This window comes from Gadus macrocephalus, chromosome 6 (genome assembly GCF_031168955.1).
Source record: "Gadus macrocephalus chromosome 6, ASM3116895v1".
In the NCBI taxonomy this organism is placed as follows: domain Eukaryota; kingdom Metazoa; phylum Chordata; class Actinopteri; order Gadiformes; family Gadidae; genus Gadus; species Gadus macrocephalus.
The window spans coordinates 14,723,480-14,739,121 of record NC_082387.1 but is presented as its reverse complement, the minus strand read 5'-3'; the positions used below and the strand labels follow the sequence as shown (position 1 = coordinate 14,739,121).

General features: G+C 46.8%; 1 protein-coding gene across 4 annotated transcripts in view; it reads left to right on the top strand.

Annotated features, from left to right (window-relative positions):
• rtkna (rhotekin a) overlaps positions 1-15,642 on the top strand; it is a 57,243-nt gene that overhangs the window by 9,017 nt on the left and 32,584 nt on the right. Inside the window, exon 1 of one of the 4 annotated variants that reach the window (XM_060054323.1) lies at positions 5,489-6,332. The exons of the other annotated variants lie outside the window; for them this stretch is intronic. Within the exon in view, the coding sequence (XP_059910306.1) occupies positions 6,237-6,332 (96 nt within the window). The 5' untranslated portion in view covers positions 5,489-6,236. Of the gene's footprint in view, positions 1-5,488; positions 6,333-15,642 lie in introns of those variants that run through there. 4 annotated transcript variants of the gene reach the window in all.

Genomic DNA, 15,642 nt, shown 5'->3' with positions numbered 1-15,642 from the left:
TGCTTTGAAAACCTGCTCTGACATTTTTGTTATTCACTCACTTCTATTCTCAATTTCTTGCTTATAATAAGGCCTAAAAAGTGGTTTGTCTAGATAAAATAATAGGAATCGAATTTCAGGGCACCTGCTGATATTCATGTGGATAAAGGGGGGGCTTCACTATTTTCGGGGAGATTTGATTTAACTTATTAATTTCAAGAATACACCTATATTACTACAAATACACATTTAACTTTTTATGTGAAGTAGGCTTACCCCAAAACAAACTAATTGAAAAAATAAAGGAGGAACAGATTTCTGCCAACCCTTTTAACGGAAGAAGGATGAAAGGAGAGCAGTTGGTACGTGTGTTATTTCTATCGGGTTTTTCAGCCATTTGTAATTTCACCTCGCAGGGGTGAACGTCAGGGCAAAACTACAACGGTCTCTCACTCCTCGACAGGCCCCGGCCCCCGGCTGATGCTCCTGGGAGGGTTGATCGGAACAGCGATAACCTCCCACAGGTTTACTCTGTTGCGCAGTTCTGTGCGCTCAACTCCACCGGGTAGATTAATCCACGCACCGAACCATCAGCTAGAAGACAGCTAACCTCCATCACCTGTATTCTCACGCTTTATGCCTCACACTCGCTCTCCTTTCATTGTTATTCGTATCAAAGAAACGTTTCATCTCTGTCTGCATCTAGAAACTACCTGGCTCTTGAATAAATAGCGAAACAGACGGCTAGGAACTCCCATTATTACTTAGTGAGGAATTTAGCGGGTGAAATCTATACCAAGGAATGTGTGCATACATGCGTTTTTATGGCTATGTCTGTGTGTGTGTTTGCATGTGTCTGTGTGTGGGGGGCATGCTTTTGTGTTGTTCCTGTCGGTGCGTTTACCTGTCCATGTGGATGGGTAAAAGTGCACACAATGCATGCCCAAAGGCTTTCATTCGATCTGTTAATGTTTTGACAAAGGTCTTATATCTTATATAATGTGTTTGGTGTTTATTTATGTTCATTACTAATTTTGCCTCGTCATTTAGCAAACATCCATTAGCGACTATCATTAGAGTGAATCAACAATAGAGGGAATTCAAATACAGGTCCTAAAGAAGGCAGGTTGGGGTTATGGGGCAATCTAGGATGCCTACATGTAGGCTGCAGAAATTGGGGATCAAACCCAAAACCTTTAAGATGGGAGGCCAACACCATTAGATTCTTCGGGCCCGTCTGAATATCCCTGGCCTGATCTTCATTCCATTCTGGTCCCAGCCCCGGTTGTCTATTCCTCGTGCTATTTGTGGAGTGCAGGCCGGGGCCCACAGTGTATCATCCAGCAGCTATGTCGCACCCTGTTTTGCATTTGAAGGACAGTTGTTGACTCTGGGAGGGCAGATGGGTGCCTGTGGGTGGCTGTGAGTGTGTCTGTGTGCGTGCTTGATCCATAGGAGGCCAGCCCTCCTGCTTACTCGGGCCTTGAATTGTCGTGCGTTTTAATGTGTTTGTCCACCGTTGAGGGCCTGGAGACGATGTGTGGCCAAGTGCTGCTGCATTGTTTTTGCTTTTTAGACATGGTCTTTAGTTTGTTGATTGAGAATTTTTGTGTGTGTGTGTGTGTGTGTGTGTGTGTGTGTGTGTGTGTGTGTGTGTGTGTGTGTGTGTGTGTGTGTGTGTGTGTGTGTGTGTGTGTGTGTGTGCGTGTGCGCCCGTGTGTGAGCGTGACACAAATAAACCCCTACCATCTGCTACTGCTCCGGTGTTTCCTGAAGAGGGCGCCATTGCTTATTAGATGCTCACATATCATGCTGTAGTAATCTGATAATGAGAGAGATATGATGCAGACCCTGCGATCCAGTAGAGTGAGGGAAATCAATGTAGATGAATCTGCTAATAAGCTCATTAAAATTTCCGTTGAATGCTCACTCATCAAACCTTCCAGCCAGAATGGTTTGATGAGCCAAATGATAATTGGAAAATGCCAAATAATTGCTACTTGTGCGTGTGTGTATTTCATTGTGTGTGTGTGTGTGTGTGTGTGTGTGTGTGTGTGTGTGTGTGTGTGTGTGTGTGTGTGTGTGTGTGTGTGTGTGTGTGTGTGTGTGTGTGTGTGTGTGCGTGTGTTAGAGAGATGGTGGTGACTGAATTTTCTTTTTTAATTGCTATGTTATTCCACCTCATCAATCACCTCCTGTCTAAATGATCCTGGAAGCTCACCCATAATGGCCATAACGCAACTCTCAATGATTAGTCGTGGTAAAATAAAGAAATCAGCCACGATTTAGAACTGTAATAGAGCCTCACCGAGACCTGTGACTCCAACAGAGCACTAGTCCTGCTGGATGGTACCTTTCAGGCACATTCCGAACATCTTAGACAATCTTAGACAATCTCCGTCTTGTGTCATATGGTGGCTGGGATTCCGATCAGTAACACGTAACCGCTTGGAAGACCCTGCAAATAACAAGGTCCCAAACAGAGCTGGGACTAGATTTGACTTGTCATCACATGTCTGCCTGCTGAGTCTGATTTATAACTATATAGCTGTCTGCAGCCATTTGTCATGGATTATAAACCAGAGGGAGGGATCGTCCTCAGGGGTGGTAGGGGGGGGAGGAGTTCGGCGCATACGTCTGGTTTTACACCGCATCATGCGGTGATGTCACCGTGGCGACCAGGTGTTGGTTACCCAACGGCGGCTGTAGCACGACCGTGTCATTGAGGAGTTGGGATGTTGTTGATGTCGCAGACGTGTGGCCTACTTTGGGTGTGTGTGTGTGTGTGTGTGTGTGTGTGTGTTAAAGCCAGTCTGTAGTTCAGTTGGTTAACTTTTCAGAAGCACTCTCTTTGCTTCTGCTCTTCAATTATCTAACTTTACGATATCTATCTAAAACTGCTGTATAAAATTTGCCAGTGATTGCTAAAACATTATTCGACCTCTCTTGTGTTAAATTCATTGGGGATTTGGAGTTGAGCTCCATAAATAAAGAGGAGTTCATTACATTGTCTTGAGTCCTACTATTTCTCTTCTCTGTGTGAGGTACAGGACTGGAGGAGTTATTGGGTTACTAAATCATGATCGGACACATCTTGTCCTGCTGCAGGTGGAAAAATTAGAGACGGTCTTCATATCCTGTTCTTCTGTGCTCACAGTTTTGTCCAGTGTGTGTGTTTGACCCTGTGTGTGTGTGTGTGTTTGCGGGAGTGTGTGCGCATGCATGTGGTCTAAGCATGTACCTGCTATTACAAGTCCATGACATCGTGTGTGTGTTTCTGCTGTCTTGTTTACGCACGCTGGCCGTGTTTAGATGGCACCGGCACCAGTCGGTCGTTTGAGGCCTGTGTGGCGGGTGGAGGCCTGTGTGGTGGGTGGAGCTGGTATTCTGAGAGGAGATGTCAGCCTAGGTCCTTTGTTGTGGCCTGGGGCTGCGCTGGTTGGGTCTGCTCTGGCTCGGGGCGTTTTTCTCTCTCTCCGATGGGCTCTCTCCGCCTCTGTCATTCTGCGTGCCCCACCGCAGGGAGAGACCGCTTTGACCTTTAGCTCGGAGCCCGCGGTTACCAGGATTAGGCTGTTGGCGTTCAGGGCCAAAGGATATAAAGTTCATTCAACAGTTAAATTACCTTTTTTATTGTGCCCTGTAAACCCTTATGCATGTGAGTGTATCCATTTGCATTTGCATGCACATCTCCAGATCATCTTCTGGGATCTCACTGTGTGTGTGTGTGTGTGTGTGTGTGTGTGTGTGTGTGTGTGTGTGTGTGTGTGTGTGTGTGTGTGTGTGTGTGTGTGTGTGTGTGTGTGTGTGTGTGTGTGTGTGTGTGTGTTGGTGTGATTGCATCTCCCCTGCGGTGGCAGGTCCTAGAAGGATACCCTGATGAAGATATTATTTCATTCAAATGATTTTATCCAGTCCGCTGTAGACAGTCGGCCTGACATAAACGATGTCTGACACCTCCTAATGAACTGCTTTGTTAATGGATTGAGGCCGCGCGGTTTTCCAATCAAACTCGGCGACTGTTTGTTTATTTATTCACATCTTATCCGCTGCATTTCAAAAGCTGATAGGAGGATGCAGACTCGTGGGACCACAATAACAAGCAGTCAATCACATCACAGATACTGCCTGTGGTTGATTTGGGTCCCAGCCAACACATGGGTTCCACCGGAATCAAAGTATTCCTCCACAATGACATGGATCAATGGGTATGATTGTAAAGCGCTCCTACTAGTATAGGTCCTCTGAAGCGCTGACCTGAGCCTGGGGGGGGGACGACGACTACAGGGGCCACGGGTTCAGCGGTCGGGGCAGGGCAGTTAAAAAACAGAGGAAAAGGCAATCTCCCCTGATCTGTGATCTAACCTCTGACGTGAGGTTGGCTTGTACTGGTCTCCCTCCTCTCCCAGTGTCGTCCATTAGCTGACATGTCCGTTAGCCACCACATCTCCCAGCACGCCATCATCATCACCATATAACCTCGTCATAAAGCTGTCTGTCGGACCTGGCTGGTGACCACTGATCTTGAGTGGATTCGTGATCGGGCCCCTGGCAGGCGCCTGGTGGGGCCCCGGCTTTAACAACAGTGATCTGTGTCGGGCCGGCCCTCCCTGTCATTGCTGAGATAATGGTTGTTTTCATCCATGTTTATGGTTCGCCCACTGGGAGTGACCTCAGTGCGGTTTCCCCCTGATGTTCAGCACCAAGAAATGATGACTAGTAGTTTAATAAATCAGGGTTTAATAAACCCATGTTCAGCCTTGGTATACATTATTTTTGGCATAATATAAAGGAGAATAAACGAGTTGGGCGATTATTAATGATTGTTATTGGCTGCCCGATATATACTTTGCATCAAATTAAATGTGACTGCAAGGTAAATTTCGTTTGATTATGATGTGTTGCTGCAGAGTCGCTGTGAGACGTGCCCTGTATCAATGATGAGCTAATAGCCATCTCGTATTGAAGATTGTTCATCTATCTACCCTCGGGACACAACGGATTCAGATTTATACACATTCCACTTAAAAGGCATTTAGGGGACGTCTTGGAGAATCAATTGAAGGTCTATTGTTTGGTTTTAAAGAAGAAAAGACAATCGCCTCTATAGGACTACAGCCTCACAGATGGCTCCAAGTAACCTACAAGAATCGTTCAACACTTATTTAGCTTTTCAACCACAAACATGAACTTGACTCAGTTTCATTCCAAGATACTAGGAGTGGGCTCGATAGCAGATGGGTTTGTTTATATCTCATTAAAGATAGGGAGCTTCTGGCAAAATCCAGCCAATTAGTACAACTGGGCTCTCTTTTTGGCTGGGGTGTGGAACTGCTAGACGTAAATTATTAATTAAAATAAGCAATATAACACGTAAGCCCATGAAGCCTTGTAAGCCTGCTATAAAATACAGTGATTCATAAAATCTAATTAACCATTTGACTCGCTGCTTTATTTCCCCTTTGTTGTTCACTTAGTCTGCATTTAGCTGCTTTGTAATCAAGCAATTGAAGGAACGAATAGAAAAAATAACCCAAAGCGTCATGCGTCTTTGCCGCTGTGCTATTTGCTGTTTGTTTATTTGCAGGGGCGTCTAGTCTGCTGCCGGTTTTTTTTCTTTCCCTTTCTTTTTTTTAGGTCATTACCATTGCCACAGGCGCTTTGTAGGGGTTAATCCAGCGCGAGTCTCCGCGCCGGGTGGGTCCGTGGGTCTGTGGGCTGGGTCGGCGCAGGAGCGCACACAGTGGAGCGGTTGTAGCACTGAACACTCCCGCGGAGGAGGCGATGCCCTTTTGTGGAGAGGTCTTGTCACAGAGCGGACACAAGGCATTCACAATCACGACACTGGTACACAAAGAAAATAACTGCATTTTAAAGAGGACCATTCATTCCCCCTGCCACTGCCAAGGAGGAGGAGGTTAACTGTGGGTGTTTAAGAGGTCCTTTGTTGACCGGAGTAAAGTGAACCGAGACGCTTAGTAGGATTTCAGGTTTACAGTTGAACCCAGGAGGCTTTCCGTGCCAGAGAAACGCTGAAGGAGGACTCTCTTTTGGGGGTTGGATTTGAATCGGGCGCATGTGGATTTATTGACACTCAAACAACGCTGCGATCATTCGTGGTGCTGCGATTTTCAGATGAACTATTTGACGTGTTGTCATTGTGGATCATGAACTTTTGTTCCAGTACCGGTGGATTTTGACTGTGCTCCTCAGTTTGACTCGAAGTCCTGTGTGACTTGCCGTTATCTCACCAAAGGATGCCAATTGATAGGTTTGCAAACATGGAAGAAAAACTATGGATCTTGGAGGATCTAAATATGATGTACATTCGTCAGATCGCCCTCAGCTTGCAGGTAATTGGCCACGTTGCGTTCACTGTTTGTTTTGTTGTTGGTTCAGTTTCAGTCCTGTTCGTGACTCGCTTCATCACGTCCGATGTGTGGTATCTTAAAACAGCGTAACACTTACATATGACTTATGTGAAATCAGAAAAGAAAAGCTCACCAAGATACTTGGGATTGTAATATCTAACTTTTCATTGCGGCTCGATTGTTTTCTCCATTTGCGCCAATCTTATTTACAGAGAAGAAACCCGGTGTGATGAATACGTGTGTTTTTTGTTTTTCAGGGATGTTTCTAATAATATAAAGAGTTGCATAGTGCGATTTCAAGTACAGTGATCTCCCTTTCAGCCGTGTCCTTAATCTGCAGGGTTCTGACTGACAGCTGTGAGGTGGTGAGTGGTGAGTTGGGACGTTTACTGTGAGCTTGTTGAGGTAATCTGAGGGATCAAGCTTTCAGGGTTTCACCAGTGGGGATATCCACTACAGATGGATCATCTGTTAGTGACAAACAGACAACAATAAGCATGCCCCATCTCTCCCATCCATTACACCTCCCCCCCACCCCTCATCCCAGTCCAAACATCTAGTCCACAGCTGTGTGTGTGTGTGTGTGTGTGTGTGTGTGTGTGTGTGTGTGTGTGTGTGTGTGTGTGTGTGTGTGCGTGTCCAACGAGAGATTGACTAAAAGGCATTATGTTGATTATCCATGGCAGAGGTTAAATTAAAAATCCTATCAAAAACTCCCAGTGTTTTTTTTCCATAAAAAAAAATCCAAAGTGGAATCATGTGGCGTTTGCAGACAAGTGGAGAATACTTCTACATGTGGATATTGGAAATGATACAGATATATCAAACGAAAAAATAAGCAGCTTTTCCTTTTGGCCCAACGAACGAACGAACTATTGGCTGTGAGCGGCACAGCTGTTGAGGGTTAAGGGTGTCAATGGCATGCGGTTTCCATCTCACTGGCAACAACACAAATTCCACTATGATCCTCCTTCTTCTTCTGGGACCCAGACCTCGGCTCAGGAGTTGATACAACCCATACCTTTTATTGTCCCTCAGCAGTGTGGCTGTTAGGCTTGTGAAACCTCTATGCTGTAATATCTCGCTCCTGTCTGCACCAAATGCCTAAAACGGTACGCCGTGTATAGCTTGTGGAGTCAAAGTTCTCTGTATTTATTTCGGCAGAGACAACATCCACATTGTCACCCGTTTGAACTTGACTGAGGCTTCTTTTGTTCTGCCTGCCAACATGTGAGAGTGTCGTTCCCCCCCGCTGGAGCGCCACCAGCCCCTCCTCCCGCCCCTCCTCGCCCACCCTCCCCACCCCTCCTCGCCCCCCTCCCCCCACTGGCTCGCTGGACTCTGGCCAAGTGGCCTTCACGAGGTTCCCTGGCCAACAGTCAATCAGCCCGTAATCATCTCATCAGCCCCTGTGTCACAAAGCCGCCTTTCTCTCCCTGGACGAGGTCACAGCTCTGGAATGACCACAATGTTGTTGGTGTTGTTGTTGTTGTTGTTGTTGCTGCCTGCTGCTAAGTTGTCACTTTAGCAGCAGGGCAAACCTGGAAACATATGTTTGGTTTAAACACATGTTGTGGCGTGCTCCTAGTTTAGCGCCGTCCAGTAAACGGATTAGCATCACTTTTAACCATTATTTAAATGTGTGGCTCTTGAAAAATATAAAGGTTAATTTTCCCTGTCATGGTGACTTGAGTTTTAGGTTGCTCAGCTAAAAACCTCCAGCAGACTTCCTGTATAAAGCAGAAGATTAATCACGCCATCGCCCACAAGTAATCAAAAATAAGAGATTTGTCTTCCGGCAGTGCCCTGAAGGAGCAGTTTGCGGCTGAACAGTGGTGGGCTGCTGGCAGGTTTATGGTTGAGGAGATATAGTTGAATCATGGTTCTATGTGAGGCTGCTCATGCCTTGGGACCCCCTCCCAGTCTCAGCAGATGAATTGATGAAAACTTGCTCGGATTCTCTCACCGCTCGCTCACTACCCTAACATGCCCCTCCTCGCCCTCTCTCTCTCCTTCCCGACCCTCCTCTACCTGGGCGGGAGGGGAACGGACAGAGATTCCTTGTCTCCGCCGGGGGTTACACTCGCCCGCTGTGTAACTGTAATTCCAGCCCGTGTTTGCAGAGAGAGGTTTGCGGTCTTTGGAGGTCTTTGCTCGGGGCCTCTTCATAAACATGCTGTTGGTTCATCAGGATGACAAGTTATTACATTGTAAACCCTTGTTCCCCCCCCAACCCCCCCGGTTTACAGGGGAGAAACACGCAAACACACACACACGCATGCTCGCACGCATGAAAGCACGCATGCACACGCACACACCTTCACATACACGAGGTGAGCCTTGGTCTGGCCTAGCCCAGGAATGTATAATTGCAGTGTCAGAGGGAGGGAGATGGGGAGAAAGAGAGACAGCAATTCTGCGATTCGTTCAGTCACAGGGAGAAGTCTGTTCTTGGCTGCTCATGTTTTAACAAGTCCATTTATAAAATGAATTGCTGCATTCTTGCGTCTACATCTGTTCGTCCGCACCCCTCTTTCCTGCGCGCCCAATAAATCAGCCACTTAAAGAAAAAACGTCTTCCTCTGACATGTGGTGTGAAGCCGCTGGCCTCCTGTGACGCCGGATTCCTCAGCAGCCGGCTCTCGGAGAGAGGGCTGATGGGAAGCAGGAAATGGTCATGTGTAGTAAGTGGTTCCCACTGGGAGACGCTTAATGTCGCTGAAACACACACACACACACACACACACACACACACACACACACACACACACACACACACACACACACACACACACACACACAGTTTCCTGTTAAGCCTCTGACCGGATTTAAACCAGCATAGTGTGGAGAAGGTTCATGGCTCAGTGAGTGTGTCTTGTCTCTAGGGGTCCGGAAAGTTGTGTCCGACATTCCCAGGCCCCTAGTCCTTACCCCTCTCTCCTTTCCGGTTTCGCTTCGCCCAGCCCCTCCGTACTGCAGTCACAGAGGTCCTTGATGTATACTATCTATGTTATACATGGCCACTCTCTGGAAGCCCTAGAGTGCAAATGCCCTCCTCTAAGAAATATGACATTGAAGGCTACTCTTACGTCAACATTTTCGTCATTCGTGGCCTCCTATTGGTCGCTTTCTGTTTAGCTGCATTGGTCTCGTTGGTGCTACTTTCTGTATTTCAGTCCGCTTATGACTTGGGAATGCGTGAAGGACAGTTTGGGCCTGGTCTAATTATATCCTCCTGACTAGTGTCTGTGTCCTGGATGGACCTGACTAGATTACCCAGATCAAGGCTCGGTCACAGTAAAATGTGGACCACAATTGATGTTTAAAAGAGTCCTGAAGTTCATCTAATATCATTGCGACTGTTTTCATTACACAAGATCGTGCAATCATTTGCTATTCTATCATTGCACATTGCTTAACATTTCATATATTGTGTTCTTATCTCGCTAATTTTGTGTGAGGCTGAAGTTTCAGCAAAACCTATGAATTTAGAGGGACTTAACTACAACTGGTGTTAAATATCTATTGACCTATTGACCTCTATTGATCTATTTAACGGGCTCGGGGTTTCTAGTGCGAGAACCAAGACACTGTCTGGCACGTTTACATCAGACGTCCCGTCCAGCCTTGGAGCCACTGGGCTGTGAGCTCAGGCTAGTGAGGGTTTGGGGAGGGGGCGGCGGGGCAGGCGGGGGTGGAGGGTCAGGTTAAAGTGGTCACAATGCCCCCCCCCCCCCCCCCCCTCATGTGATGTTTGACCTCTCACACGCTCCCAGCCCACTAAACTTAGCCGCCGTGGCTCCACCGATGCTTCGCTGGATGTCTCGAATGCCGTTGGCTTCGGCTTTCTTTCGGCTGGTATTTCTGAAGGTGGTGTCCGTCCTGGGCAACAGGTTCAGACCGCTCGCACCCGCTCCCTGTGTTCACTGTTGTCCTCCATGACTGTTAATGACTCCAGCCTGATGCGTTGCGGCTGTTTTTCTAGGCATCATTCACCTGGCTTAGACACTTTAGCCTGCTACTGCTACTGCTACTGCTACTGCTACTGCTACTGCTACTGCTGCTACTGCTACTGCTGCTACTGCTACATGCTACTGCTGCTACTGCTACTGCTGCTACTGCTACATGCTACTTGCTGCATGCTTCCAGGTTACTAGGTTTATTTAATGAGTAGCCTTGTAAAGTATTGAAATAACTACCTTAACACAATATTTGGGAATAAGAAATCAAAGACAGCTTGAGAAAGATGAATCCATTTTGCAGGGTTATAATTGGGTTTGTAGGAGCGTAACCCCGTGTGGAGCACAGTGTGTGGCCGCTGTACAAAAGCAAATACAAGTTAAAATGTCAAACATTACACAAGATGTAAAAAAATACCGCAAAACATAATGGAAGTTAAATAAATAAATAATTGAGCGGGAGTCACTGGAGGAGCCTGCAGACATTTGTCTATGATAAGATTACGCTGTCTCGGCAATTCATAATGTCCCTTAGCACACAGAGTACATAATCTTATATAGAGGAAGCACAGAGAGGGTTGAGTCTGTGTTCACTGGGCGAAGGCTGCATCCAAACCAATGAATCCCTGTCTCACGCCCCGTTCAGACTGTACAAGTCCGTCGAAGGATCTCATTGACTTCTCATGGGCCGCTCTCGAAATGCATTGTGGTTCAATCCGTTCAGTCGGCGCCGTTGCCTGCGTCAAAAAGTTGAGAAATGTTCAACTTGTTCAGGCCAATCAGATCGCATTACCCATGCGTCAGACACAGTGTGAACGTGGCGTGAATGTCAGGACTGTAAGTCAATTCACCTCAAGGCTTTTTAATGGTAATATTTGATGTCAAAATGGATCCTCTTTATTCTAGGTAGAGGGGTTCAGCAGAGAGCCAGGTCTCTTTGCTGGCTCACGGCCCCACACGGTCCACCCCCCCCGTTCTGTTCCTATTCTCACTTGGACTCTATGAAAAATGCTCCCTTTCTTCCATTCTTGTCTTGGCTATCTCTGTTCCTGCCTGGCTTCCTTGTTCCTTCCGCTGCTCTATTAGTCCATACATTCTGCTACCCCCCCCCGACTCCACGTCTTCACCCTGCTCCCTCCTTCCTTCCTTGTTCACAATTTAATAATTCACCCTTGCTCGTCCATCATTGTCCTCATACCCACATTTATATCACTGGGGTAAGGTGTGTGTGTGTGTGTGTGTGTGTGTGTGTGTGTGTGTGTGTGTGTGTGTGTGTGTGTGTGTGTGTGTGTGTGTGTGTGTGTGTGTGTGTGTGTGTGTGTGTGTGTGTGTGTGTGTGTGCATGCGCTTGTGTATGCTTGTGTGTGCGCGCCTGTGTGTGTGTCTGCGCGCTTGTGAGTGTGTGTGTCCGTCTCTCCCTCTCGCTCGCCCTATCCCTAAAGAATTGTGCATACGTGGTGCGTCTGTATGTTGGTTCAGTTGCAGGTTGTTTTGGTAACCTAAGCCACGCGGGCCCGTGCGGTCCTGCATCAGGTTTGCTAAAGCTAACAGCATTAGGTCCAGGGCGATCCAGAGTACACAGCCCAGCCCGAGCCAACACGAATTCCTCCACAACGGGTCACTTCATTGCACACGGCACCCTGCTGTGTGTGTGTGTGTGTGTGTGTGTGTGTGTGTGTGTGTGTGTGTGTGTGTGTGTGTGTGTGTGTGTGTGTGTGTGTGTGTGTGTGTGTGTGTGTGTGTGTGTGTGTGTGTGTGTGTGTGTGTGTACATCCTGTGTGTGCGTGTATTTCGCAGGAGTAGTACACTAACTTTGTGAGGGGTATTAATAATTTCTCTACCAATACTCTTTCCATTAAGGTCTGGCTGATGTGTGCACATCAGTGTTTATATCTCAATGACTTTAAACGTGTGTGTGTCTGTTTGTCTTGTCTGGCTCTGACCCAACCGAGCAGCGTGGGCCAGAGTTGTGGTGCAATGTTCCTGAGGCGTAGTGAATGAAGGCCGTTTTGTATCAGATCATTCCTCAACCCCCTGCCCCTCAACAAACACGCCACCACACACACAATCGCTCGCTCGCTCACTCACTCACTCACTCACTCACTCACTCACTCACTCACTCACTCACTCACTCACTCACTCACTCACTCACTCACTCACTCACTCACTCACTCACTCACTCACTCACTCACTCACTCACTCACTCACTCACTCACTCACTCACTCACTCACTCACTCACTCACTCACTCACTCACTCACTCACTCACTCACTCACTCACTCACTCACTCACTCACTCACTCACTCACTCACTCACTCACTCACTCACTCACTCACTCACTCACTCACTCACTCACTCACTCACTCACTCACTCACTCACTCACTCACTCACTCACTCACTCACTCACTCACTCACTCACTCACTCACTCACTCACTCACTCACTCACTCACTCACTCACTCACTCACTCACTCACTCACTCACTCACTCACTCACTCACTCACTCACTCACTCACTCACTCACTCACTCACTCACTCACTCACTCACTCACTCACTCACTCACTCACTCACTCACTCACTCACTCACTCACTCACTCACTCACTCACTCACTCACTCACTCACTCACTCATACACCCAAGCTTCCACCACCACATTTTCCCACTGGGACTATTTCTAAATGTTTTCAGTCCTAATCCTAAAGCATTTCTCACTCTGTTCTCCCAGGCTCCTCACTGTACCAGTTCTGGACTGCTCCTGTAGTCTTCTGCCTCACCTGCTTAAGATCAAACTAAGACCCCACGCGGCCAGCCAACTCCCCCCTTACCCATGCATGGTCTTTCTTTCTCTCACTCACTCGCTTAATCTCGCTTTTTCGCCCTCTCGCTTTTATGGTGCTTTCCTTCTCTCTCTATTTCCGGATCTGTCCCTGTCCCTGTCACTCACCCTGCCCCTGTCCCTATTCCTGTCCATGTCCTCATCCCAGTCTAAGTGTCTGTCTCTGACTCCCTCTCTCTCTCTCTCCCTCTCCTCCACCCCTCATCTCAGTCCTCAGTACCAGCCAGCACAGCAGGCTGAATTGGGGCAGGTCTGATCTGAATAGCCACTCTGTGTGAGCAGGAACCAGTCAAATGCTTCCCCGTCAGCCAGCCTCCTTTGACAAACAGCAGCCAAGACCTTGAAACCGTGAAACGCAAACGGCTATTTGCGCTTGGTTTATCATTTGCCCTGGACTCTGTGGTTTCAGTTTAGCTTCCTATCCATTCAGTTTCTTTCTTATTCTCACATCTCTTACCCGCTATCCTTGTCTCTTGCTTTCTCCTCTTACCTTGCCCGGCGGCCATTCTTCATTCTGTTTCATCTCCGCACTCCTCGTCACCTTGTCTTTATCCTTGTCTATTTATTTTCCTGCTTACACCAGCAGCCTCTGCAAGCCTCTCTCTGTGGGGCTTGCAGTTTATGCTATTGCAGTACAGTGCAGAAATTCATATTCCCAGAGGCCAGTGCTTCATAGAGGCATTTGCTTTCCAATTAAAACCGCATCATATTAAACAGTGTTTAGGTTGTCAAAAGGCTTCTGGTTATATGTTAAACCAAGTCACGCCTGGATTAAAATTAAAAAAGATGTGAAAATGCATTGTAGATGCATTGCTATCAATTAATTCTCTTTTTATACTAAGGTTTTTTTTTGTGTTCAAAAATATATCTGTTATTGTGGTGGTGCGTGTCTATTTGTTCGTAAGCACATGTGGTTGTAATTTATGGGTGTGTGTGCTCCGTCTGAATGAGTTGGAGATCATAATCTGGGCAATGCTTGTAGATGTATGTGTTTTTATAGTTCAATAACAAAGCTAATTGCTTGGGATTAAGTAACATTGCTTTACTGAGTTATTTCAATGTGTGGGAGGAGCCGGTTTATATTTCGCAGCATCTGTGTTTGAACTCCTAATGCCTTTGATGCAAGAGTAGGGTGATGATGGAGTATAAACAACAAGGCTTGTACCAGTAGAATAACAACTATTCAAACAAACCCTCCCCTAATGTACACTCCATTGAAGAGAGAGAGTGTGTGTGTGTGTGTGTGTGTGTGTGTGTGTGTGTGTGTGTGTGTGTGTGTGTGTGTGTGCTCGTAGGAAAGCAAAGGTGCATTTGTGAGCATGCCAGATTGTCTCATTGAATTACTGAGAACTGCAGGAGACCTGGCGAGTGATGTGTGTATGCATGCACAAATCTCACTGGGGGTTGTGTGTGTTTAGTGTGTGTGTGTGTTTAGTGTGTATGTGCAGTCTGTCAACATTTAGAGGACTGGTGATCTGATGAATGTGCTGTCTGCTTTTTACCAAGGACAAGAAGATGACTATTTTCTTCAAAACCAAATCTTGTTACATCTCTTCTACTTGAATATTCACACCGTTTTAATGAGATGGGCAAATAACGGCACGATAATTGCCCATATATTATAATTCGAATGAATGTGAAGCTTTGTAATTTATTCAAATTAGGTTGTATAGCAGTGGAACACCTCACTCTTCCATGTGTACACCAAAGGTGAGGCCATTTCGTTTCCGCGGTCCTAGCGAGTCCTGAGATGCTATATCACAAATTTTATTAATGGGTCATTAATGCAGCAATAAATAATTATACATTAAGATCACTATATCATCAACCTCTGATATGATGGGGGCTGCTTTGCTGTTGAATGACCTCCGTGTGTAAAGATACAAGCCTTGTGCAATGATGGATGGCGATGTTGTGGAAAAACGAAATACTAAGGAGTAGCATTAAGTCCCAGAGGGGGAAACCTAGATGGTTCGGAGCTGGGACTGGGGCCTCTGACTGGGCTAGGGATGGGAGCCAGGGCTGGTGAAAGGGGCCCCTTGTTGTTGTGTGAGGTGTTGAGAGGCATGACTGGGAGTGTTGTCCGCCTCCCGGTCCTTTCCATAGAGCTCCATGTAACACAACCTCCCTAGTTCACTGGGATGAGCTCAGCGGAGCAAACCCTGCAGCCAGATGATGTCAGAGCCATTACTTTAAGGTCAGAGGCTTGGGTCAGAGTGAGGTGCCGGTCATGGAAACTTAACTTTTGGAGATAACTTGTGCGTTTGACAAGAGAGACAAGGGAGGAGAGAGACCAACTAAAAGACAATATTACTCTCTTATTCAAATTATATTAAAGCCCTTTAAGTCAATATGCATTTTTGTCCCTGGTGTAACGTGGCATTGTATTCCAATTAGGTCTGATAGGCTGATTGGGTTTGTGTCCCTTTATACGCCTGCTTGGCCGAGACTCTTTGCTCGAAACTATTCTGTTGGTCAGTGTATCACAGGACAGAG